This window comes from Myotis davidii, unplaced genomic scaffold (genome assembly GCF_000327345.1).
Source record: "Myotis davidii unplaced genomic scaffold, ASM32734v1 scaffold1128, whole genome shotgun sequence".
In the NCBI taxonomy this organism is placed as follows: Eukaryota; Metazoa; Chordata; class Mammalia; order Chiroptera; family Vespertilionidae; genus Myotis; species Myotis davidii.
In genome coordinates, this window is record NW_006299271.1 from 91,843 (window position 1) to 117,790 (window position 25,948).

General features: G+C 38.6%; 1 protein-coding gene across 1 annotated transcript in view; it reads left to right on the forward strand.

Moving 5' to 3' along the window:
• Positions 1-1,013: 1,013 nt before the first annotated feature.
• LOC107184837 (membrane cofactor protein-like) overlaps positions 1,014-25,948 on the forward strand; it is a 36,346-nt gene continuing 11,411 nt past the window's right edge. The window contains exons 1-6 of the mRNA XM_015571187.1: positions 1,014-1,099; positions 5,347-5,432; positions 6,256-6,453; positions 12,243-12,465; positions 16,734-16,769; positions 18,379-18,507. Of these exons, the coding sequence (XP_015426673.1) occupies positions 1,051-1,099; positions 5,347-5,432; positions 6,256-6,453; positions 12,243-12,465; positions 16,734-16,769; positions 18,379-18,507 (721 nt within the window). The 5' untranslated portion in view covers positions 1,014-1,050. The remainder of the gene's footprint in view (positions 1,100-5,346; positions 5,433-6,255; positions 6,454-12,242; positions 12,466-16,733; positions 16,770-18,378; positions 18,508-25,948) is intronic.

Below are 25,948 nucleotides of genomic sequence, written 5' to 3' on the forward strand. Positions count from 1 at the left end.
GATGTTCTTTAAAGCAAGCACAACACCTCATCTGGTAAAAAGCCTGGCACAATCACTTAAAATCTTGCCAAGGACCTTCCGTTTATTCTGGAAGGCCAGAATCTGTGACTGGTGAAAAAGAGGAAATACTTTACTTTCATGTTCTTCTTTTGTTGTGTCCAGATGCCTGTGATGACCTACTAACATTCCAATCTATGAAACCCAAGGGTTATCCTGAACCCCCTTATCATCCCGGGGACACAGTGGAATATGAGTGTCGCCCAGGATACAAGCATCGTTTTCCTGTTCTTTCCATCTCTGCTGTCTGTCAGCCTGACAACACATGGGCACCTCTCCAGGAGGCCTGTACAAGTAAGTACGCAACATTTTTATTTTTATTGCTCTAAAGATTTTCACACATTGTAGACTCCGTATTCCACTATTGCCATGATGGCTTTCTCATGTGGATGTAGATTTTAGGTAGCACTGTATTTTTGCAGGCCTTGAAAGTCTCCTGGCAATTTTTTATTTGGCTGTTAACGCTCTGGGTAAATGTGAATCTTAAGTTTGGCCATTAGTGGCAACAGGGATGGACCTCGAGAATATTATGCTAAGCGAAATAAGTCAGTCAGAGAAAGTTAAAAGAACCGTATGATTTCACTCATATGTGAGATATAAAACTGAAACTCATAGACACAGACCGCAGTTTGGTGGTAACCAGGGGGGAGAAGGGGGGTTTGTGGAAGTAGTACAGGGTAAGGGTGACTAAATTTATGTGAGAGAAGATGGTTTGATGTTGGGTGGTGGGCACACAAAGCAATGTACAGATCATGCATCATAGAAATGTACACTTGAAGCCTACGTATGCTTATTAACCAGTGTCACCCCAATAAATGTAATAACAATAAATAAGAAGAAAAATATTTCTATCAATTTAATAGTGCAGTGTAGAATTTGTATTTTGATTCAAATCGGTTTTGAAATGGGTATAAACAAATGTGAAAATTTCCCTTTTAGAAAAGTCATGTCCACAGCTAGAAGAACTACTAAATGGACAAATAAAGTACAAGAATGAAAATCTGGAGCTTGGTTCAGAAGCTCAGTATAGTTGTAATGAGGGGTAAGTGAGCTGCTCCTTGGAGAAAGAAGGTAAATGTTGCTGGTTCCATTTTTGGTTTGGTTCTCTTCTCAAGCATTTCCATTATGTTGATCTCATCTTGCTTTCTGTGGAACAAGTTATACTTACAGCCAATTAACCCTTGGGCTTTTTATGGAGACTGAAAAGCTGTGCAATAAATAGAAAGAAATTTAAATTAAAGAAAGACAAAATTGTATCATACTATCCTATATAAGAAAACCCTAATATGCAAATTGACCAAACAGTGGAACGACCGGTCGCTATGATGTGCACTTGACCACCAGGGGACAGATGCTCAATGCAGGAGCTGCCCCATGGTAGTCAGTGCACTCCCACAGTGGGAGCACCAGTCAGCCAGAAGCTGGGCTCATGGCTGGCGAGTGCAGCAGCAGTGGCAGGAGCCTCTCCTGTCTCCACTGCAGGCAGGCGGTAAGGAGCAAGGGGTTCCAGATTGTGAGAGGGCACAGGCCGGGCTGAGGGACACCGCCCAGTGCACGAAATTTCATGCACCGGGCCTCTAGTAAATAATGATAAGGCTATTTTAGTCATTAAAAATGTAGTAACTGTGATGACATGGTCCTACATTAAACTATAATAGATCAAAGGGTGGAAAGAGAGATGGGGAATTAATCAGTTAACAGAAGGAAGGGCAGGAATTAATGAAATATGTGTTGAAACTGAATGAACTTCCAGAGGTACTTCAGAATAATGTGAATATAAGAGCTAGTATAGCTCCTATTCATTAAGGGGTAGCTGACCACCAGATTTCACCGCATCCTGCTTCCACATGAATGTTCACGCTGTTGCCAACAAATAATCCAAAAGCAGCAAACACTTCTTCCTACAGACTATACACCTATCCCAGAACTAGCCCCACTTACCCTTCTTCTGCCCCCTTATCTATAGACAATGTGAATTCCTTCAAAATAACTTACATCTTTCTGCTCAAAGCTGTAAAAGAACCCCATTAAACCAGGATGGCGGAAATGCTTGCCTTCATCTCCCTGCTGCTGCTGGTTTAGACTGCATGCCCCGGACCTGGTTTTGCTGGTGGCCATATGGCTAGTCAATAAACCTGTTCCTTCAGAAAATCTGGCTGTGAAGGGTTTTGTTTCACAACTTTATCCACTTTGTGGTTAGAGAAAATACATTACATGATATATATATTTTTTAAACCTATTGATTAGTTAATATTAATTTGTGGCTCAAAGTATGGAAGATGTCCCATGTGCATTTGAGGGGAATTTGAATTCTGTTCTATGATGCTCTATGTCTGTGAGATCTAGTTGTTGAAGTCCTCTATTTTTCAGTCTTACTTATTTCAGTCTGTTGTGCAATCTATCATTGTGAGTGGGATATTGAAGTCTCCAACTATTACTGGAGAAATGCCCGTTTCATTGAAATGTGTATTTCTCTCTACAGTTGTGCCAGCTTTTGCTTCATGTATTTTGAAGGTCTCTTATTTTGTGCATAAATGTTTATAATTATTATATCTTCTTGCAGTATGTGAAACTGATTAAAATATAATATGCTGCTTGTGTCTTACAACCTTTTCTGATTCTAAGTCTATTTTGCCTGAATTAGTATAGTGATGCTACCCTCTTTTGGTGACAATTTGCATGGAAGATTTTTTTTCCATCCGTTCACTTTGCACTTGTTCATCTGTTTGAATCTCAGGTGAGTCTCCTGTAGACAGCATATAGTTGGATCTTTTGTTTTTATCCATTCTGCCCATGTCTGCCTTTAGATTGTGGAATTTAATCCATTTAAATTTAAAGTAATTATTGCTCGGCCAGAATTGCTTAGTGATTAAGTGTCAAACTGTGAACCAGGAAGACACATTTTTTATTCCCTGTCAGGGCAGATGCCTATGTTTCAGGCTTGATCACCAGTGAGGGACATGCAGGATGCAGCTGATCAGTGTTTCTCTCTCACATTGATGTTTCTTTCTCCCCCTCTCTCTTCCCCTCTCTCTAAAATAAAATAACACATATTTTTAAAAATTCAAAATAATTATGGACAAGGAGGAAGCTATTTCTTTTTGAAAGCTTTTTTTGCCCCTCTTTTCATGCAATTCTCTTTTCATTTGCAAGTTAACTCTTATAATGAAATGTTGTAATCCCCTACTCATTTTCTGTTGTGTATATTCTATAGTGATTTTGTTTCCAGTTCCCAGGGGGATTACATTTAACATCCTAGACATATAACATTATAATTTGAATTTATAGCAACTTAAATTCAATAAATTATAATCATGGATCCTTATCAGCTCCATCCCCATCCTTTTCGGTTGTTAATGTCATACTACCATCCAAATAATAATTGAAATACTGGCTTCTATACCATTTCTTTTCATTGTAAGGTTAGTTTCTTAAATCACATAGAACATAAAAATACATTTACAAACCATTGTTATAATAATACTAGATTTAATAATTGCCCGTGAATATACCCACACTGAGATGTTGATCCATAAGGCATGACTTAATGTAACCAAAAAAACATAGGTTCAGCTGTCTGCTGCAGGGAAACCAAACTTGTGAGGCAGGTGCTGGTGCAAAAGAAAAGAAGTTTTACTCAGATGCCCCAAGATCTCGAATTCCCAGCTCAAAGACCTCCCCCGCTTCTTGTCCAAGCACCCAGATTTTATATGGATAGGGAGGGGAAGGATATTTTCCTATGAAATTATCTTGCTAGCTTTTGGCAACTCGGGTCCTGTCCATTCATCTTCAGAGCTTTTGGTGCCCTAAGTGTAAGAATCAACCCCAGTACCATCTTGGCTCCCCAGTGCAAGGACTGACTGTCCAGGTAACATTATTCTCTAGTGTCCTTTAAGTTCACCTTTTAGAGCACCCTTAAGCATTTTTTGCATATAAGGTATAGTGGTAGGAAATTTTCTTACCTTTTATTTTTAAAAAGTCTTAATAGTTCCCTCACGATAGAAGCACAGTTTTGCTATAGAAAGGATTTTTGATTGAACTTTTTTTTCTATCACTTTGAGTCTATTAGTTCAATGTCTTCTGGCCCCAGGCTCCTGATGAGATATCTGCTATTTAGTTGGGTCACTGACCGCTTTTCCCTTAGATTGTCAAATAAAAAAATGGCAAGCCTGGCCAGCATGGCTCAGTGGTTGAGCAACAACCTATGAACCTGGAGATCACGGTTCAATTCCCGGTCAGGACACATGCCTGAGTTGCTGGCTCAATCCCCAGTGTGGGGCGTGCAGGCAAAAGATGAAAAAGGTTGAAAATGGCTGACATAGATATTCTCAAAGAAGTTTTGAGAAGTTAGCTTCATTGAGAAGCACAATATATACAGAGGTGTCCAAGGAAAATAGCAAACAGTAAGTACTACAGAAATAGACTTGTTCATGATCCTTATAAGGAGAGTCCAGAAGGAGGAGAGAGTTCTGTGAATTACAATCATCAGAGATTCCAACGAGGAGGGGTCTCTCTGAGCTCTACCTAGGAAGCCACTCTAATCACCAAAAATGTGCCTAGCACTCCAATGTTTCTGATGATAATTCACCTGCTACTCAAAACCACCCCATGTCATATACACCTTTCCACAGATGGGGAATTTAAGAAAAAGAACCAGCCCAACCAGTTTGACTCAAAGTTTAGGGCGCTAGACTGTGGACTGAAGGGTCCCAGGTTTTATTCTGAGCAAGGGCACATACATTGATGTGTCTCGTACACATCCATATTTCTCTCTCTCTCTCTCTCTCTCTTCCCTGCCTTCAACTGTCCCTAAAAATTGATTGAAAAGATATCATCAGGTGCGAGTTAACAAAAAATTAAAAAATAAAGAGAAACATTAAGCAACTTGTCCAAGCTCAACAAACAAGTCAGTCTTGGAGCTGGGGCTTGAATGCAGTCAGGTCAGTGCTGGGGCCAGATCTGGCTGCTGAGTCATTGCCCTGACAGAGCAGAATGGCATGAGCAAGGACACAGATGTGACTGTGCTGTGCCTGCCAGAGCTAGCAATCACCAGACTGTCAGGCGTGACAGGTTTATTTAGACACTTTGCTCTAGGCCAACGTGTGTTCATATGAAGAATCTCTGCATTTAATTACATTGCAGATTCAGTTAACACATTCTATACTTGTCACTTCAAAAACTCCCTGAAGCTACTGTAGTGCCAAAAAACAACCATATAAAAACTTCTTCATTATTATGTGTTCCTGTTAAGTGATAAAGAAAACAATAATGATTTCTTTTCTCATTTAGTTACTATTTACATGGAACAAAAATTCTACATTGTGAACTTTCTGGAAACTATGTGGAATGGAGTGATGCTCCACCACATTGTGAAGGTAAGTACATTCTCTCTTTAGAATTTAGAGCAGCAGTTCTCAAACTTTTTGGCCTGGAGACCCCCATATGCTTTACAATTAACCAAGACCCCACAGCGCTTTTCTGCAGGTGGGTTAGTGCTATTGATATTCCTTATATTGGGATTAAAACAGAGAAGATTTTAAATAATTATTTACTAATTCATTTTTAAGAACAATAATCTCAATACATGTTAATAAATGCAGCATATTTTTGTCCTAAGATCAAACATTTCCAAAACAGTGGGAAGGGTGTCATTGCTTTACGTTTTTCTAATCTCTTCAGTATCTGGCTTAAAGGAAGAGCTCCACATTCATCCTGAGGCTCATCAGACAGTCTCAGGCCATTGGAAAATGTCCCTGTCCACTCTAAGGGTGACAGTGAGAAAAGACAAAATCAGGCATACCTGAGAACCACTGATTCAGGAATGGATGTAGCATTTCTCAACTAGCACTGAGTTTTACTAAATCAAATTTTCTCATTAAATTGTCAGCATCTCTTATGACTAGAAAAAACTTAACATGGCCTTACAGATACACACAAGTCTTTCATACAGGTATCTCTATGGGTATTTAAGAAAATGGGTTTTATTCTAAAATTTCAATTCTCTATTAATAGTTTGAATTGGGATAATACATTTCTTTCTATACATTTTTAAATGTTTATTGAATTTGCTACTAGATGTAGAAATCATATGATAATGAACTATTGAGGGCAGTTCATAGGACACTACTAATGCCGTCTTAATCTTTTACTTTTTCTTTTGCCTTTCCTGTCCTTTTTTTTTCTCTCTCTCTTTTTAAGAGGTTTGGTGTAAACCACCTAAACAAATACCAAATGGGAGATTCACCAACAGCCACAAGGATATATTTGAATATAATGAAGAAGTTATTTATAGTTGCAATCCTTCAAAGGGACCAGACGAATATTCCCTTGTTGGAGAGAGCAGGCTTGTTTGTATTGGGCTTAACCAATGGAGTAGTGACCCGCCTGAGTGTAAAGGTGATATAACATTTCCATTTCTTTCCCTCCCGTTTGCAAACAGTGTGGAAACTTTTACCAACTTTTCAATACTTTGGCCAACAAGTAAAAACACAAACAAACAACAACAAAAACAGCCATATATGCTTGTTCCTCCTGTTATATTTGTTTCTAATATAATTTTATGAGTGAACTAGAATAAAAATAATTCTGCTTGAAGAGTTTCCCACTGTTCACCATGTATGTCCTTGACATTCCTGTTTATACATTGTTAATTACTACGTATATGCATGAGTTAAATTTTTTTGGCTAGAAAGCATCAAAAAACACACACTGGCTTTAAGGAAGTTGTATCTCATAATACAAGAAGTTTGACAGTTCTGGCTAGCCAAAATGGTAGAATAAATTGTAAGAGATTAACCCTCTCACCAATCAGATTGATAAAGGCAAAGCATGCAGGCTTACATTGCTTAATTGTGCTTTGCTTTATTGCCCTTCACACATGTTGAGTTGTATTTTGAGAATTGAATACCATAACCCAGCAAAACAACTGTAACCTTCTTTACTTCAATACTCATTTATTGTTGTAGCCTGAAACAAACCTGAAATTACTCAGAGGTTTACCTATACTTAAAAAACAATGCCTAAGGCATTCGAGCATGACCAAAAGTAGAACAGACTGGAAAGTATTTGACTCTTGACCAAAAGGAACCACTGAAAAACAGGAAAATATGTTCTCTTTTCAAGTGCATATGTAATAATTTTAGAACCATATTCTAGGCAATATCTTTAAATTTTTTAATTTCAAAAAATGTAATTATTTACAATACAATATCTTTACAATGGAATGAATGCAGAAATCAAAACAAAGATATCTATAAAATTCCAAAATATTTAAAAATTATAAAGACACCTCTAACTAACCCATGAATAAAAGGATTCACAAGGGAAATTAGAACATGTTTTGAATTGAATGAACATGAATACACAATATATTGAAGTATCAAAATTTGCAGAATAGAGCAAAAACATTGCTTAGAAGAATATTCATAGCATGAAATACACACATTAGAACAAGAGAAAAATTTCAGCTCAAGAATATAAGCTTTCACTTTAAGGAACTAAAAAGGAAAAGCAAGTTGAATACAGAACAAGAAAGCAGAAAGAAATGATAAAGATAGAAATCAGTAAAGTTGAAAAAAACATGTCGAGAGAATCATTGAAACCAACACCTGGTTCTTGGGGAAGATCAATAATATGGATAAACCTATAGCCAGTGTGACAGAAAAAGTAGAAGACACAACTTACCAATATCCAGAATGAAAAAGAGAACATCATTAAATATTCTGCAGACAACCCGGTCAGCATGGCTCAGTGGTTGAGCATCCATCTATGAACCAGGAGGTTGCAGTTCAAGGACACATACCCAGGTTGCAGATTCTATCTCCAATGTGGGGCGTGCAGGAGATAACCTATCAATGATTCTCTCTCATCATTGACGTTTCTATATATCTCTCCCTCTCCCTTCCTCTCTGAAATTATATATATATATATACATATATATGTCTATTTTTTGCTTGTCACCTCTCACATATATCCCCTCTACATCCCAACTGTCTTTTCCAGCTCATATGTTTCTAGCTGCCTACTCTAACAAAACTATTAAAACATTAGCAAGTAAAATCCTGTCATATTATGAAAATAAGAATACTATATCATAATCAAGTAGGATGTGTTCCATGAAGGCAAGGTTTTTTTCATATTTAAAAATTAATCAGTGTAATTTACCATACGAAGAGACTATAAAACAACAACAAAACATGATCATCTTAATAAATGCAAAAAAATGCATTTGACAGAAAACTTCTTAGCAAACTAGGAATAGACGGGACCTAATTCTCTCAACCTGACAGAAGGTAGCTATAAGTATTGCACAGCTAACATGACACTTAATGATAAAATATTTCCCAATGATCTAAGGATGAGACAGGGATGTCTACTCATCCTGCCCTATTAATCATCATATTGAAGGTCCTATTCAGTACAATAAGGCAAAATATAGAAATAGGCATACATATTGGAAAGGAAGAAATAAAATAGACTTTGTTCAATATGACATGATTGTGTGGAAAATATGAAAGACTTTAGTTTTACCAAGGTTGCTAGACACAAATTCAATGTACAGAAATCAATGGTATGTCTATACACTGGCAATAAACAATTAAAAATTTAAATTTTCGAAGTACCATTTACAACACCGAGTAATGCAAAGTATTTGTGAGTGAATCTAACAACACATGTGCAATATTTGAATAGTTAAAACAAGGAAACTTTTTAAAAATTAAAGAAGGCATTTATAAATACAGAAAAATTCATTGCTAATGCATTTCAAGACTCAATATAACAAAAATGTCAATCCTCTATAACTGATGTATAAATGAGTATAATCCCAATAAATTTTCCACCAGAAGTCTTTTAAGAAATTGACAAATTGTTTCTAAAATTTATTTGGAAAGACAAAAGAATAAGAATAGTCAAAATGATTTTGAGAAACAATTAGAGGACTCTGGTGTCAAGACTTATTAGAAAGCATACTATTTAATGAATAGTCAAGACTGTGTGGTATGGGTAAAAGGATGGCCATAGAAAACAACGGGACAGAACAGAGGGTCTAGGGTAGAGCCTTTCAACTGTCTCCAGTTGATTTTAGCACACATGTACAAACAATTCCGTGGAAAATGGCAAAAGTACAGGCACAATTGAACATCAATATGCCATAAAAGGGAACCACAACCCATATTAGCATATGTAAACATTTGCTAAAAATAGATCTTAGACTTGCCTTACATTCAGAATTATAATAACACTTTTACTTGAAAACATAGAACATATTCATGAATCAGTCAAAGATTCCTTGTATACAAAACCATGATCCTTTAAAGAAAAAAAAAGTTAATAAATTGGAATTCTTAAAAACTCAAAGCTGCTGCTCTCAAAAGACATTACTATAAAGGTCTTAAAAAATGAGCCAAATCCCTGGCCAGTATGGCTCTATTGGTTGGAGCTTTGTCTTATGCACCAAAAGGTTGCAGGTTCTATTCTAGGCCAGGGCATGTACCCGGGCTGTGGGTTTGTGGCAAGTGCAGAAGACAACTGATCTCTCTCTCTCTCTCTCTCTCTCTCTCTCTCTCTCTCTCTCTCTCTCATGTCCTCAGGTGAGGATTGAAAAAAACAGAAAGAACAAAACCACAATGAGCTATCACTCAACTCCTATAGAATGGCTGAAAATAAAAACAAGAAAAAAAAACCTAAGAATATCATCTACTGGCAATGATATGGAGCAATTGAAACCCTCATAGATAGCTGTTAAGAATGCAAAGTGGCATGTCCATTTTGGAACACTGTTTGGCAATTTCTTATAAAGTCAAACATATACTTCCATACAACTCAGCAATCCAACTAAATTACAACATGTTCACATAGAAACCTATAGGAGAATATTCATAGCAGCCTTTGTTACAATCACCCCACATTGGAAATAGCCACATATTTTTCAGTTGGTTAATGAACAACCATGGGGCATCCATATAATGAGATAATACTCCCCAATAAAGAGGAATAAGCTTCTAATCCACAAAATGACAGAAATGAATCTCAAATGCATTATGCTAAGTGAAATGAGCCATACTCAGAGGCTGTGATCCCATTATGACACTCTGGAAAAGAAACGCTGGTGATGCAAAACAGATGAATGGTTGGCTGGTTGGGGAAGGCGGTTGGAGGTGGCTGTGGGGAGAGTTGATTACAGGAAATGTTGGAGAATAATGAAACTCTTCTATGTCTATAGTGGTGGTGATTACGTGATTAGTGTTTACATTTATTAAACCTCATAAAGCTGTACACTTAAAATGGTGAGTTTTACTGTATGTAAACTATATCCAGTAAACCTGACTTAAAATTATTACTGTGATTTAGAGCATTTTAGTACAACATAGAAAAGATCAGTGAACCGGAAGTCAAAACAATAGAAATCCAAGATGATTTGAAAGAAAAACAATTTTTTTAAGAGGGAGAGACTTGCAACCTGGGAGAGAGTAGCAAGCAGACAAATATACATGTTAATGGAGTTTCAGATAAAGAGGAGAAACAACAATATAGAGTTATGTGAATAAATAATGTCCAAAAACTATCCACATTTGATCCAAAACAACCATCCACAACCACCTAAGTCTAGGAAATTCAGTGACCCTAGGAGGGTAAATAAATTTTTAAAAATACCTGATAATGTGCTGCAATAAAAATAAAGCAGGCAGCAAAAGTCTCCACTAAGGAGAAATTTATTAAAACTGAAGGTAAAATTTAAAAATATATATTTGAAGACCTGACCAGTGTGATTCAGTTGGTTTGAGCATTGTCCCATTGACCAAACAGTGGCGGGTTTGATTTCTGGTCAGGGCACATACCCAGGTTGTGGGTTTAGTCATCTGTTGAGGTGCCTATGCAGGCATCGGATCCATGTTGCTCTGTTACATCAATGTATCCTTCTCTCCCTTCTTCTCTGTCTAAATTTTAAAACAAAACAAACAAACAAAAACATGTCCTCAGGTGAGGATTTGGAAAAAAAAATATTTTGAGATAAAAGCTAAGAGGATTGTCACCACCCTACCTGCACTACAAGAATTGCTAAAGGAAGTTCTTCAGGCTGAAGGGACAAGATCCTGATGGACATTCAGGTCCCCGTGCGAGGAGAAAGAGCACCCTTCTGGTTGAAAAGCAGTGCATTATGGGCCCTATGCATTGCTCAGATTTTACCTCAGAAGGTGTTTTCTTGCGTGTACTGCCCAGCCCAGTGTTTTGTTTTTTGATTTTTCCAATTTCTGTGAAACGCATGTCTGGATCCTGAAATCAATCTAGAGGATCATACCCAGCACTTTACTTTGTAAGAAGCAGAACAGAATGGGGAATACCTGAGTACATGGGTACCAAGACTAACTATGAAGTTTTAACTTTATCTCAGACCTGGGAGATTACATTATAAAATGTGGGGTTTGGCCCTAACTGGTTTGGCTCAGTGGATAGAGCATCGGCCTGCGGACTGAGGGGGTCCAGGTTCGATTCCGGTCAAGGGCATGTAACTTGGTTGCGGGCACATCCCCAGTGGGAGGTGTGCAGGAGGCAGCTGATCAATGTTTCTAACTCTCTATCCCTCTCCCTTCCTCTCTGTAAAAAAATCAACAAAATATATATTTTTTAAAAAGTGGGGTTTGATCTCTGAATTCCAGTCCAAAATATTTGGAAAACGCAGCCCTAAGTTCACTGGCCTTTCTATTTCTTGCACGTTTCCAGTTCTTGCATGTTGTTGATACCTGATAACTTTCTTTCTGTTTGCATGGCTAGCTTATTTTCAACTTTTACCTTTGAGCTCAAGCATTACCTTATTACAAGACCTTCTCCTGCCTTTTTAGATGATCAGGGTACTAAATTAGTGTCAGCCTGAAATTTTAAAAATTCCTAGAGCTAAAAGAACATCCAAAGTTGCCTTTGTACTTATCTCACAATTGTATGTGGTGATCAGACCTTTCTCGAAATGTGTCAGTAATGGGAAAACTTATAGGAAACCAATAATGTATATTGGTCAATCTGTTCTTGGTGGGAAAAGGTTATTAGATGTCTCTATGTCTGTTTACCTGGAATTAAAATGCACAAATAAAGTATTGTTTTAAATTAACATTCTGCCTTCCATTTCTTGCCTCTTTGTACCCAGGGGAAATTACTAATTTGCACTAGTTTTTTCTTTCCCCTGTTAAAAGAGCTTTCCATTAATTCTGGAATTTCTTCACTTTTCAGTGGTCACATGTGAATATCCAGCGCTGGAGAATGGGAGACTGGTGTCAACACTTGAAAAGGGAAAATTTCAGTACAAATCGGAGGTTACGTTCCAATGCAAGGAGGGATTTTACCTTGAAGGCAGCCGCACTATTGTCTGTGGAGCCGACAGTACTTGGGAGCCTAAGATCCCAAAATGTACTGAAGGTACAAAGGGGGTCTTTTTGTGTCTTTTTTGTTTAGATTTTATTTCTTTGACATTAAATATCAATGATATGGAATAATTGAAAAGAAACAGTTTTTTAAAGTAACTGCTCATTTCCATGACAGAGGTATGACATACAATTTATGTTTTCATTGGGTCTTTACACATACGTCACACAGGTGTCTAAATTTCTGTTTTCTGGCACTTCTTATGTGTAAAAATGTATAGCAATCATTTTCAGATAAACTGAACCACCATTTCACATTCCCGCCAGTGAGGCATGAAGGTTCCAATTTACCCACCTCTTTACCAATACTTGGGTTTGTTGTGTTTTTTTATATATACTAGTAATCATAATGTATATGAAGTAGTATCTCACTGTGGTTTTTATTTTCATTTCCAAATAATTAGTGATCATATTTTCATGTACTTATTGGTGTTTTGTATATCTTCTTTGGACACATGTCTCTTCAAGTCTTTTGCACATTTTTGATTTGGGTTTTTTCTGTCACTAAGTTTCAGGAGTTCATTATGTGTTTTTGGATATTAATCCCTTTTCAGATATATTATTTGCAGATATTTCTTCCTATTCTATGGATTGCCTTTTCACTCTGTGGATAATGACCATTGTTAAAGTTTTTAATTTTGCTGAAGTCCATCCAATTTATCTATTTTTCCTTTGTTGCCTTTGCTTTTGGTGTCACACTCAAAAAATCATAGATTCAACATCATGAAGCTTGTCCTCTTTGTTTTTTTCTATACATCTTATAGTTTTAGCTCTTATATATAGTTCTTTGATCCACTTTGCATTCATTTTTGTATATGATGTACGATAAGGATCCACCTTCATTCTTTTATTTGTAGATATCCAGCTTTCCAAGAACCATTTGTTGAAAAGATTGCCCTTTCCCCATTAAATGTTCTTAGCACCCTTCCATACAATCATTTGACTATACATGCACAGGTTTATTTGTGGTCTCTGTATTCTACTCAACTGGTCTGCCTGTGTTTATGCCTGTAGCACTGTGATTTTGATTATTGTAGCTTTTGAGTAAGTTTTAAAATCAGAAAATGTAAGTTCTCTCAACTTCGCTCTTCCATTTTAAGATTGTCTTGGCTGTACCTAGTCCCTTGAGGTTCCATATGAATTTTATTTTGCATTTTTCTATTTCCACAAAAAGCATATTCAAGATGGTGATGGGATTGCATACAGTCTGTAGGTTTCTTTGCGTAGCATTCACATCTTAACTATATCATCTCTTCCAATGCATGAGCACAGGATATCTTTTCATTTGTTTATATTGTCTTCTATTTCTTTCAGCAATGTTTTATAATTTCCAGTGTAGGAGTGTTTCACCTCCTGGTTAAGTTTCTTCTTTAAGTATTTTACTTCTTTTTTATCCTCAACCAAGGATATGTTTATTGATTTTAGAGAGTCTGAAATCAATAAACATATCCTTGGTTCAGGGAGAGAGAGAGAGGGGGAAAGAGAGAGAGAGAGAGAGAGAGAGAGAGAGAGAGAGAACGAACATGGATTGGCTCCCTCCTGTATATGCTCTGACTGGGGATCAAACCTGAAAACTAGGTATGAGCTCTTACCAGGAATCCAACCACAACCTTTTGGTGTATGGGACGATGCTCCAACCAACTGAGCCACTCTTATTTGATGCTATTGTAAATAGAATTATTTTCAATTTCTTTCTAGTTTTCTCATTGTTAGTGTAATGAAATGAAACTGATTTTTACTTGTTGATTTTGAAAACTGCAACTCTGCCAAATTTATTTATTAGTTCCAACAGGTGAGTGTGTGTGCATGTGTATGTGCATAATCTTTACAGTTTTCTGCTTAAACTATTATGTCATCTGGACAGAGGTAATTTGATTCCTTCCTTCCCAATTTGGATGCTTTTTTGTTCCTTTCCTAAATGCTCTGATTATAACTTTTTATATTATGCTAAATAGAAATGTCAAACATGGTCTTTCTGTCTTCTTCCCGATCTTAAGGGGAAAACTTTTAGTCTTTCATCATCGAGTATGATGTTAGCTATTGGTTTGTCATAAATGGGCCTTATTATGCTGAAATTTCTCTGCATTACAGAATAACCTCTAAATCATTTATTAAGCCCTCCTGTATCATTTAATTATAAGTAGAATCTCATTTAATATATAGGCTAATATTGAGTCTACAGTAATGACAAATTTGCATTCTGTACCACAGAATATAGTCACAGGAAATGTTACTAGAGAGGAAGAAGAATGCTGATGACTGAATATTAATTTATAATATGTATAGTACTACTTTAAATGAAAAACATTAATATGATTTATATAAGGAAAATAAAATTATAAGAGATTTTGTATGAAGACCAAAAAAAAATCCAAACCTTTGAATTTAGGATCTGTAAGCTTTACTATTTTTTTTACTTCTTTTTAAAGTTATTTTTTTGTTGTTGTTCTAGGAGATTCCAGCCCATGATAAATCACCAACTAGAGCTGATAACTGAGGTATTATTTTGGTTATTAAAAACCCTCAATTATGGGACCTTAGAGTTCTCCATGGAAATATCATATTTCAATTATCTGTGATTCAGGAAGAAACAACCTGTCATGTGATAATTGACATTTGTATTTCATTTTATGTGCAGATACCATGACAGATGGAAGCAGTAGTATGTGTAGACACAGGCAGATAACACAGTTTTTAAGAGGTTCCTCAAATTCAAATTCCTAGTAGGTTGAGGTAACTTTATCAATTGCTGTGTTTATATGTAGGTTAAAATATATAAAACCTAACTTGCTTTCCATATGATAGTGCTATTTTGTAATGGCAATTTGTAAATAAATATTCTTTCTATTTATACCTTGTATACACAAGCATTAGTTAGTGTTTTTTTTCTAACAGGCTGGTGTATCACACTTTATATAGGCTCACAGAGTTCACACAATATATGTTGAAGGAAAGGATCAAATATGGTTGTGGCAGTTACATGAAATTTTTGATGAGTGAGTAAAGAAAAGTAAGCATTACTTTTCTTTACATTAGGCTAGTTTAATAAGGTTAGTCTTGTTATAAAATGCACGTCAGTTTTTCCCCTCTGAACACTGTGGTCAAACTGTCAGTGTGCCAGTAAATTCAAAGCACCTTCATTCATTAAACACTTGATAATTTTTTGATGAAATATAAAGAGCAAAGGTAAACATGCCAATGTATAATTTGACCTATAAAATTTAATAAAAATAATGGCAGTTCGGGAGCAGAGGTACTACCAAATATTTCTAAGATTTAAGATTTTGTAGTATTATTTACTAGAGGCCTGTTGCATGAAGAGATTCGTGCAATAGGCCTTCCCTTCTCCTGGCTGCGGGCACCAGTTTTCCTCAGCACCCAGGACCCAGGCCTTTGCTCTGGCCCGAGCCGTCTCCCGTCTTCCGTCTTCGCTGCTCCAGCTTGCCTTCAGTCTTCCCTCCACCACCGCTTGGAGCCTACATATGCAAATTAACCGCCATCTTTGTTGGCGGTTAATTTGCATATCGCACTGATTAGCCAATGGGAGGCATAGCGAAAGTACAGTCAATTACCCTGTTTGTCTATTATTAGATTAGATTGCTTTCTGGACAGTAAAAAAAATGCATGTTTAAGTTTCTATGCATAATTTATTCATGGTGTTTCATTTGCATTCTTAAAATACTCTTGGTAATTAAAATTGTGTCTTATCTGGGGATGGGGTTGCATGAGGAAGGATTGATAAAATAATGTATTGTCTGTGAAAACTGCAAAATAGGTCGATGTGATCAATTAATAGAACTTCCTTAATGACTTATTCCACACTCACATTTGGGGAACAATGTAAATGAAATTTCTAACAAAATCATGGAATAATAGACTGAATACTGAATTAAACCAACTGGAATGGGAAAATACCTTCTTAAAATGATTTTCTCTAATGTAGTAAATTCTAATTTTTATAATAATATTTCCTAATTTTAATAATTATTCCAATTTTTGTAACGTGGTGGGGCTACTACAGCACAAAACAATGACAAATGAGGTCCTATTAAAAGTTTCACAAGTTGGACCCTAAGCCTGGAATCAGATTAGAAGGGCTCTGTGATCAAAATGAGCTGGATGCACTAGCAGTCACACTAAACTAGACGGATGAACATTTTCTTTGCTGTAGTTTATAGATGATCTGATCAAAATTAAAGTGTGTCAACTATGGAGACCCACGTGTGCTCAATTACCTTCAAACTGGTTTTATTTTTTTCTCAGATGGAGGACTCATTGCCGTGATTGTTCTTGCAGTAGGTAAGTGTCCCAAACTTGGATGCCACTTATATCAAAATATTAATGTGTACAAGTGCATTTATAGTTATTTTTTTTCGTTTCTACAGTGTTTATAGCTTAAAATTAAGTAACCCAGTCTAGAAATACCATATCCATTATCTGATATTCTACCTTGTGTTGGTGATTGTATTTTCTCTTGTATGCTATACATCCACTTAGTAACAAATCCTAAATATCCCAAATATGCTTTGAGTAATATTCTAAATTAAGCACAGACACTTCTCTGGCTTGCTGCAGACCCTAACTGATTCCAGGGAACTACATTTAGACAGTGAAGAGTCCAGATAGAATATGAATGTATGTGGGCTTAAATAAAATAATATTTCTGCCCACTGAAGTGTAACCAACAGTAATTTCTTCTGCTAGGTTTGAAACTTGGTATTAGTTTTTAGAGTTACATGTCATTTGTCTTCTGGTTTCTTATAGATCTTGGTGTTGCAGTGGTTGGCACCTGTGTGTATAAGTGTCTTCACATCAGGAAGAGACAGTAAATTAAACATGTTTCTTAAACTTTTCAGTCCTTCTCATCTTGATGTACTTGTGCAGCTCTTGCTTGCTGTCTGCATTGCGTGCTGCCTTGTTAAAAAATGTCCTTGTGTGAGTGTGCTGTCAGAATTGCATTCCTTACTAAAATATTTTCACCTACTTTTAATATTATTGTAACCAGGCTAACCTGTGCAGAGTTGTTTTAGCTTTTATGACCGTCAGAAAGATTCCTGTGGGGGGTTGAGGTTTAAGTTCTGCAGAAAATCATGGCTCATTATAGTGTCTCTGTTATGCCCGATGTTCAGGGTCCCCAAAAACCACCAGGGAGCCAGGTCCGATGCAAAACGCAAAAGAGCCTTTATTCGAGCTAGCTCAAGCTCCCCATCCACCACACTCGCCGACGCAGCGGCAGGAGGCAGAGAAGAAAGAGAGCTCTGTGGGGAGAGGGGTTTTATAGGGGGGTTGGAATAAGGGGAGGAGAGAGGACTGTGGGCCCTGCCGATTGGCCAGGCGCAAGTCGGGGTCTTGTTACACAGGATGTGGTCGTATCTATGGCGCGCACTTCCCTTGATCTCCATTGGTTAGTTTAAAGAAATCCTAGGTGTGGCTAGCAGAGGCTTGGGCTTCCGGGAAGAAGCTCCTTGCTGAGCACATGGCTAATGGCTGCTGCCCAAAAATGGAGGGTCCAGGGCAAGATGGGGGGCGTAGCCCTCGCCCTTTCAGTCTCCTCTACCCTAGTTTTACACTATTCCTTCAGTGTATTGGGAGCCAGATTCGTTATTTTTTTAAAATACCCACAGTGCCATCATTTGAATAATATTTCATACAGTAGAACTCATGATATATACATTTGATTTCTCTCTCTGTAGTATATTTTTAACATCACATACACACAGTACTCTGAGTAGAAAATGCTCTCAGTGGAATATTTTTACAATTTCAAATGTTTCACATAGAAATAACTTCTAAAGAAAGCAAAAATAGCTTTGTGTTTCTCATATTCTTTCTTTGTTTAAAACATTAAAGCATATACAACTACTTAAAGGTTCTTAAACAAACATGAATCAAACCCTCTGGCTACCAGGTAAGGGCTCATTAAAGGTGAAGAGGTGTCTGAGCGCGGTAGCCCTGGATTCCAGGCTCAGGACCACAACTGACCTGAGGTCCGTGTCTGCTGAGCTCCAAGTGCTGCTGCTGCTGGGCCGGGACGCCTGTGAGTAACCAGGTGGAGACCACCGTGGGTGTGCGTGTGTTCTTGAAATATGAATAAGCACCTTCAAGTTTATGAGCAAATGTTTCTCCTGTTTTAGGTCATTGGATTTTTTAAAGACTCCTCATCTTGTGTACATGCTCCAGAAAGGATGCAGAGTAACACTTAGCTTTAGCTTTACCTCCTTTCCTTTAGGGAAAGTAAAGATTTTCATTATATTCTTTGCACCGCTTAATGTCCATAATTTCCCCTCAAAAAAAAAAAAGTTGACTTCCATCGCCTTAGAAACTAGCTTATTAGACTCTAAAATGTATGCAGATACTTCTCCATTTGTAGGGGTAACTATTGATATGGAATTTTTGGACTGGATCCATCTGCCGGAGTCAAGAATGAATCCATGGACAGAAGATGGTATAGCAAAGGTGGAGATTTACTGAAGAACAAGTACAGACTCCCATGTGGGGGAAGGGAAAGATGCCCACTGAGTTCTTTTTCCCTATGGCTTATAAAGGCTGCAGATCCTAGTGCCTTGATATTCCCTCTGGTCACTATTCTTTTAGACTGGTTACTATAGTAACTCCTTCTGGGTGAAGGGCTTCCTTCCCTTTTTCTTGTAAATATAGACCTTTCGCTATATTCAGCTTCCTCATTCTATGGAAATGTACCTGTTGCAGCTTTTCAGCTCCCCTATTCTATGGAAATATACCTTCCGCTGCTCTGCAGCCCTGTGCTTCCTCCATGGTCCTCTTAATTTCTAAAATTTCCTAAAACCTGTCTTTTCACCCCCCAAAATTCCTGTTTCACTATGGAACCAGGGTACTAGTCATAGATAATCAAATGTTATTGTTAAAACTTCATACCAAATGCATTGATGTAAAGTTGTACTTATTATGATTTGGAATACAATTACTCATCTACAGCCTTCATACTAAAGTAGAAAAATAGCATAAATAGTCATTTATTATTATATTAATTTTTATTGATTTTATAAAGGAAGGGAGAAGGAGAGAGAGAAACATCAATGATGAGAGAGTCATTTATCACCTGCCTCCCATACAACTCCCTACCAAGAATCTTTCCAGCAACCCTGGCATGTGCCCTGACCAGGAATCAAACCATAAACTCGTGGTTCATAGGTCAATGCTCAACCACTGAGCAACACTGGCGGGATGATAAGTACTAATTTTTTAAGATTATTAAACATATTTAAGTGGCTTGATAAAAAATGGCCAGGAGGTAAGAGATATATATCCTACCACTTATACAGTGATGGTGAACCTTTTAAGCTCGGCGGGTCAGCATTTTGAAAAAACCAAACTTAACTCTGGTGCTGTTTCACATATAGAAATTTTTTATATTTGCAACCATAGTATAAGAAGATTTATATTTTTGATACTTATTTTATATATTTAAATGCCATTTAACAAAGAAAAATAAACCAAAAAAAATGAGTTCGCATGTCACCTCTGACACACGTGTCATAGGTTCACCATCATTGCAAGCCCTCTTTCCATCCTTGGTTATTGGGGTTCTCTCCAGCTAGTCTTCAGTTGATTATTGAAGGTGGTTTTACTGTATTTTAGTTGTAATTCCAGGAGAGTGTCAGAGTAGCTTCCACTTACTCCACCATTATTTTTCAAAAATCTATAGTATAAAGTCTTTACACATATGTCTATACCACCTCAGCCATCAAATTAAAAACAAGAACACTGAAAATTGAGAATTTGAAAAAATTTCACTTCCTTAACTAAAATATTATTAAAAAATAATCTTACAGTAGATTAGGTAAAATTCTATTTTGAAAAATATTTTTGTAACTTCTTTGTACTGAAACAGGAATTTGGGGGGGTGAAAAGACAGGTTTAGGACATTTTTAGAAATTAAGAGGACCATGGAGGAAGCACAGGGCTAGAGAGCAACAGAAGGTATATTTCCATAGAATAGGGAAGCTGAAAAGCTACAACAGGTACATTTCCATGGAATGAGGAAGCTGAAAATAGCAGAAGGTCTATATTTACAAAATAAAGGGAAGGAAGTCCTGCATTCAGAAAGAGAAGAAGAAACCCCAAAGGGAAGAGGAAAACAATAAAGAAGGAAGGGGTGGAAACCTCACTTGTCATGTGAGGTTCAACCTTTGAGCTCATAAGTTACTATAGGAACCAATCAAGGGAATAGTGACCAATCTGAGGGGTTATCAAGGCACCATGATCCGCAGCCTTTATAAGCCATAAGAAAAAGGAACCCAGTGGGACCTTTCCCCTCCCCACGTGGGAGTCTGTGCTGTAAGATTCTTTCCCCTTCCTCATGTGGGTGTCTGTACTTGTTCTTCAATAAATTGCCACCTTGGCTATAGCACCTTCCATCCATGGATTCATTCTTCGCATCCCACGGACAAAGAATCCGGGAAACAATCCTGCCCAGGGGAACACCACTTGTTCCAGTCCAAAAATTCCGTTTCTGTAATTTAGAGAAGCCATAAAGTTAATGTCTGGCATTTGTTCTCCACCTTTTCTAACATCAACAAACCCATCTAAGAATTAAAAACAATTTAGACTCAGTTGCTTGCTTCTGTGAAAAGTTAGAGGGCGCTAACACTCCTAACACGAATGCCCGCTTGGTACAAAGTGAACACTGTGGCCTTGTAGTTTTCTTGGGGAGAATTCCCCTCTTTAAGAGAGAACATAGAATGCGCTCTGAACTCTGGCCTAGGGAGTTTGCTCTCCTGGCTTGAGTAAAAAGCTCTCTCACTTCAGTAAGGCACCTGACAGGAGGCAGTTTTGTAGGGTAAACCCATCAGATATCCCAAGTTGCAACAGAATTAGTCTTTGTGTGGGACTCACCTCACCTGCTAAAAGGCAGAGTAAACCTTAAGCCATGTATTTCAGGAAAGAAAAAAAAACCGACACAACTAAACTTTGTGTATTGGCTGTTGGTTCTATGCAGAGGAGAAAAATCACGTAGCTCAGGTAGCACTTTATGCTCAGGTGGACCAGAACCCTCCCTCTTGGAGTCCTCAGACCTCCCAGGGTCTCTTTTCAAAGGAGCCATGGGCAAAGGGGAGGGGCTGCCACTATAAATGCAATTACATTCTTAAAAGTTTTGTTTGCAGTTTTATAAAACTTAGTAGAACAATTTGGGCCAAAAAACTTTGCCGTGCAAAGGAAATTATTGAGAAATCAGAATGGACCAGAGTGAATACTGTTTTACACTATAAAGACATTTTATTATGCCTTACGTCAGTGGTTCTCAATCTGTGGGTCGCGACCCCTTTGGCTGTTGAATGACCCTTTCACAGGGGTCGCCTAAGACCATCCTGCATATCAGATATTTACATTACGATTCATAACAGTAGCAACATTACAGTGATGAAGTAGCAACGAAAATAATTTTATGGTTGGGTCACAACATGAGGAACTGTATTTAAAGGGCCAGAAGGTTGAGAACCACTGCCTTAAGTGTTCCTTCTCTTGCTCATCTCTGGTGAGGGACATTAGGAAGATGAGGTTGAGCAGAAATAATCAGGAATTCTGACTAAAAAATAGAAGTATTACTGCACTCATTTTCACATACTTATTTTCAAGAATGTAGTGTTTGCTTACATTCTTGAATTAATTAGAAACATGGATGGTTGTACTATTTATTTTTTAAAAGTCTTGGGAATTTTTCAAAGATTGTTATGCTTCCCAATATAAACTGACTTTTAAGATAGGTTCTAATTCATATTATTTTCATATGTGAATATGTTTACATGTGAGATGGATATAAGTATAACTACCATTTATGTTCTCGTGTCAAATAGTTTCTTAATTACTGAAATATAGAAACCAGTTTACTGTGGGAAAGGTTGTTTAAATGACAGAGATGGAAGTTTATTTCAATTATAAGTTTCTTAAACTGGAAGAAATGGGACCCCAATGTATGGTTTATTTTCTGGAAAATGTGATCTTCAAATCGGGTAAATACAATGCCTCAAGCTGGGTGATAGGACACCTGGGCAGAAATCAGACAAAGCTTCACCCAATGGGCATGAGGCGCTGGCCCTGGAAGATGCCCAGGATCTGAAAAAAATTTGGGATTTAATTGTAGAACGTCTTCAAGCATCACGCTGAGGAACTTGGATTTCTGCTGCTGATCAATGTTTCTAACTCTCTATCCCTCTTCCTTCCTCTCTGTAAAAAATCAATAATATATATATTTTTAAAAAATCCTAACCTCCAAGAGGATGGCATTAGGAGGTGGGGCCACAGGGAAGTTACTAGGTCAGAGGGCTCAGGCTTCATGAATGGGATCCGTGTCCCTATAACAGAACCCCAAGAAAGTCCCTCAGCCCTCTGCCTTGTGAACGTACAGCTAGAAGGCCCTGTCCATGCACCACAAAGCTGGCTCTCACTAGATGCCAACACTGCCAGGGCCTCCATCTTGGGCTTCCCAGCCTCCAGAGCTGTGAGGAACGCGTTTCTGTTATTTACCAGTTACCCAGTCTGCAGTATTTTTTCTAGAGGCCCGAAGACACTGTGAGGACAAAGCCGCCTACAAGCCGAGCCACAGGCAGGTGGTTATTAACCCTGGCTGCGCATTAGCATCACCTGGGATGAGTGTGAAACAAACAGCAAAAAGCAAGCCCAGGTCCCGCTGCTGGGAGAGTGCAGGCAGCACCTGGAAGGGTGGTGGCTAAGCAGCACTCTGCACAGGCTCCTTGGGTGAATCTGATCAGAAGGTAGGGAGGAGCTGTCTCACGAGAATAATCCCAAAATACAACTTTTCTTGTGTTCAAAGAAAACTCCTAAGCTCCCCAATAGATGGACACACTATCCCCCCCTCCCCATACACACACACCCCAACACTATGCCAGCTTCTCAGTGAGACCTGGGCCAACACCTCACGTGAAAAATTACCGGGCTGGAGATTTAACACATTATTTCACGTAAACTGTTTAGATTTGTGTCTCGGGCTTATGAAGAACGCCTCAGCCTTTCTTTCCACAGGTGGGAGCTATTGCCAGTACAGCCTGCACGAGGCCGGGTGGGGTAGATCTGGACCAGGCTTGGCTCCCTTCCCTCCAGGGCCAAAGCACAGCCCAGGGCGGAGGCCCCGCCCTGCAGATTGCCATTGGCCCCGCCCCACTCCGCTGTAAAAGCCCAGGCCACGCCCACAATCCATAATGCACGTGACACCTTTTGAGTCTGGGGATTGTTGCGTCTGGTAGCCGCCCTCAAAAAGGCAAATTACTCCCTGGCCCTCGGGTTTCCCTCTGATGTGGGGAACATGAGGGCCTCCTATGAGCCGCGCAGGGCATCTTCCTGCTGCCTGGAGAGTCCCTTTTCTTGGGGCTTCCTGGGGATCCTAGTGCTGGCCCTAGAGCTCCTGCTACCCACATGCTCAGGTAGGGAAGGGAAAGGGTGTCAGCTCTGGAGGGAAACTAGAGCGGGTAGGGGAGCTGGTCTACAGGAGCGGAGGGCAGAGGGAACTTTGCTTGGTGTGTGGGGAGGAGGCTCAGGGCTTGGTGGACCCAGGTGATGCGGGGTTAGGGTAGAAGCCTTAGCCACAGATCCTCCAGGTTGTGCTGTGGCGGATTCAGGAGGGTGGGACCTTCAGGGTCCGTTGTTTGGTGGTACACAGTGAATCTGGGGGAGCCCTGGGTGTAGTCAGTGTTTGCCCCTAGCGAAAGCTTGCAGCTATTTGAGGACTGAGCTGATCAAGAACATATATGCATAACCCATGGACAGGAGCCCAGGCCAGGGGTTACCAGGCATATGCTTTACAGAAGGGTCCAAGTCAGGGGTGCAGGGTGTGGGGCAAGGAAGCTCACTGCTTGCTTTGTATGGGGTTTGGGGAGCGCATGTTACCCAGAGAGCCCTTAAGTGAGAGCGAGCTCCAGGGCCTGGGGTTTAGAAGGATTGGGAAGGACACGCAGTGCTTTTTGTACAAAAAGGTAACAGGCTGCTTGTTGCCCCCAATCATATAGGTATTGCTTTCCAGGCTGTTGCGCTTTTGTTTTTTTTTTACCATTGAGTCACCTTCCTATTCCAATATGGATAAGGACCTATGCTACTCCCGAATGTCTTGTGGTCAGTGTTTTTTCTCATTTTTCATTAGGTTGGGTCCCATTTGAGGGGAGATTAGAAGCAACTGGAAAAGTACTGGTAGCCAAACCTAGTGAAAAATGAGAGTTATTAGAAATGAACAATAAATTATACCGATAGGTTTTTCTCCTATAGCTGATAAATTAAAGCTGAAGGCCATCCACTAAGTTTGGTTCCTGTTTCATTGAATACAATCAATATTGTATACATATATATATGCATATTACAAAACATACCATCGAAGGGCAACGAATGAATACTTTGGTGTATTTCCAACTGACTTTATATGCCTGTGTTTCTATTCCCAAGTGATATTTAGGATCCTATTACATATACAGTTTGTATGCTGCATTCTCTCCTTAGGTAGGAGAATTCATTCAATAAAGATTTGCCTTGTATGTGCCAGGCCCTGTGCTGGTTCTGGGGACACCCTGGTGACCAATAACAAGCCATTCCTATTTTCATGATCCTTATTTGACACTTTGCCTGTTTGCACACGCACACACATGAACATAAACAGCGACTATGTTTTGCTCACTGTCAGATCCCCAGTGTCAGGCGCACAGTAGGCAATCAATAAAGATTTGCTGAAATGTACTGGGACTGGCGGACAGTGCCCAGACCACAACGCTAGTGTTATAACGCCAGTCAGGTGCCCTGGAGGAAGGAGCATGCTTCTCTGAGAGCCTTTAACAAATGACTATTGGGAGGGAAGGCTTTTCTGCTTAGAGGCTTTGGAGCTTACTGTCCCCAGGCTCCTCCTTTCTCTTGCATAATTGGCTCCTTGTCCTTCAAACATGGTTGTTAGGTTACACCATTAGGGACCTTCTCTGAGAAAACTATTTCAGGGAGACCCACACACTCCAGCTCAAATTCCCCTAACCTTTTGTCCCTCTTTCCAATCTATATGTTCTCTCCTAGCTCTACTAGAATACAGAGATCCTTTCTGTCTCGTTACACTTGTGTTTGCAAATGCTCAATGTTTTTGCCTTGGTACCACCACTCTTCTATAACTAGTGATTTCCAGAAAAATGAAATATAATATTCAGTAGGAGCTGACAGGCCAGTAAATATTCAAATCCAACAGAAAAACAAAAACTACCTTGAGGAAAATGAAAATAAAGAATAAAACTAAAACCTTACAAAAGGTATGGGATACAGCAAAAGCAGTTATAAGATGAAAGGTTATAGCTATACCGGCCTTCATCAGGAAAACAGAAAAAACTGTGACTTCACTCATGTGGGATATAAAACAAAAAGCAACAAATGAAAAAAAGCAAACAACACAACTCACAGTTACAGAGAACAAAGTGGTGGTTACCAGAAGTGAAGTGGTGAAGAGGTTGAAGGGAGATGAGGGA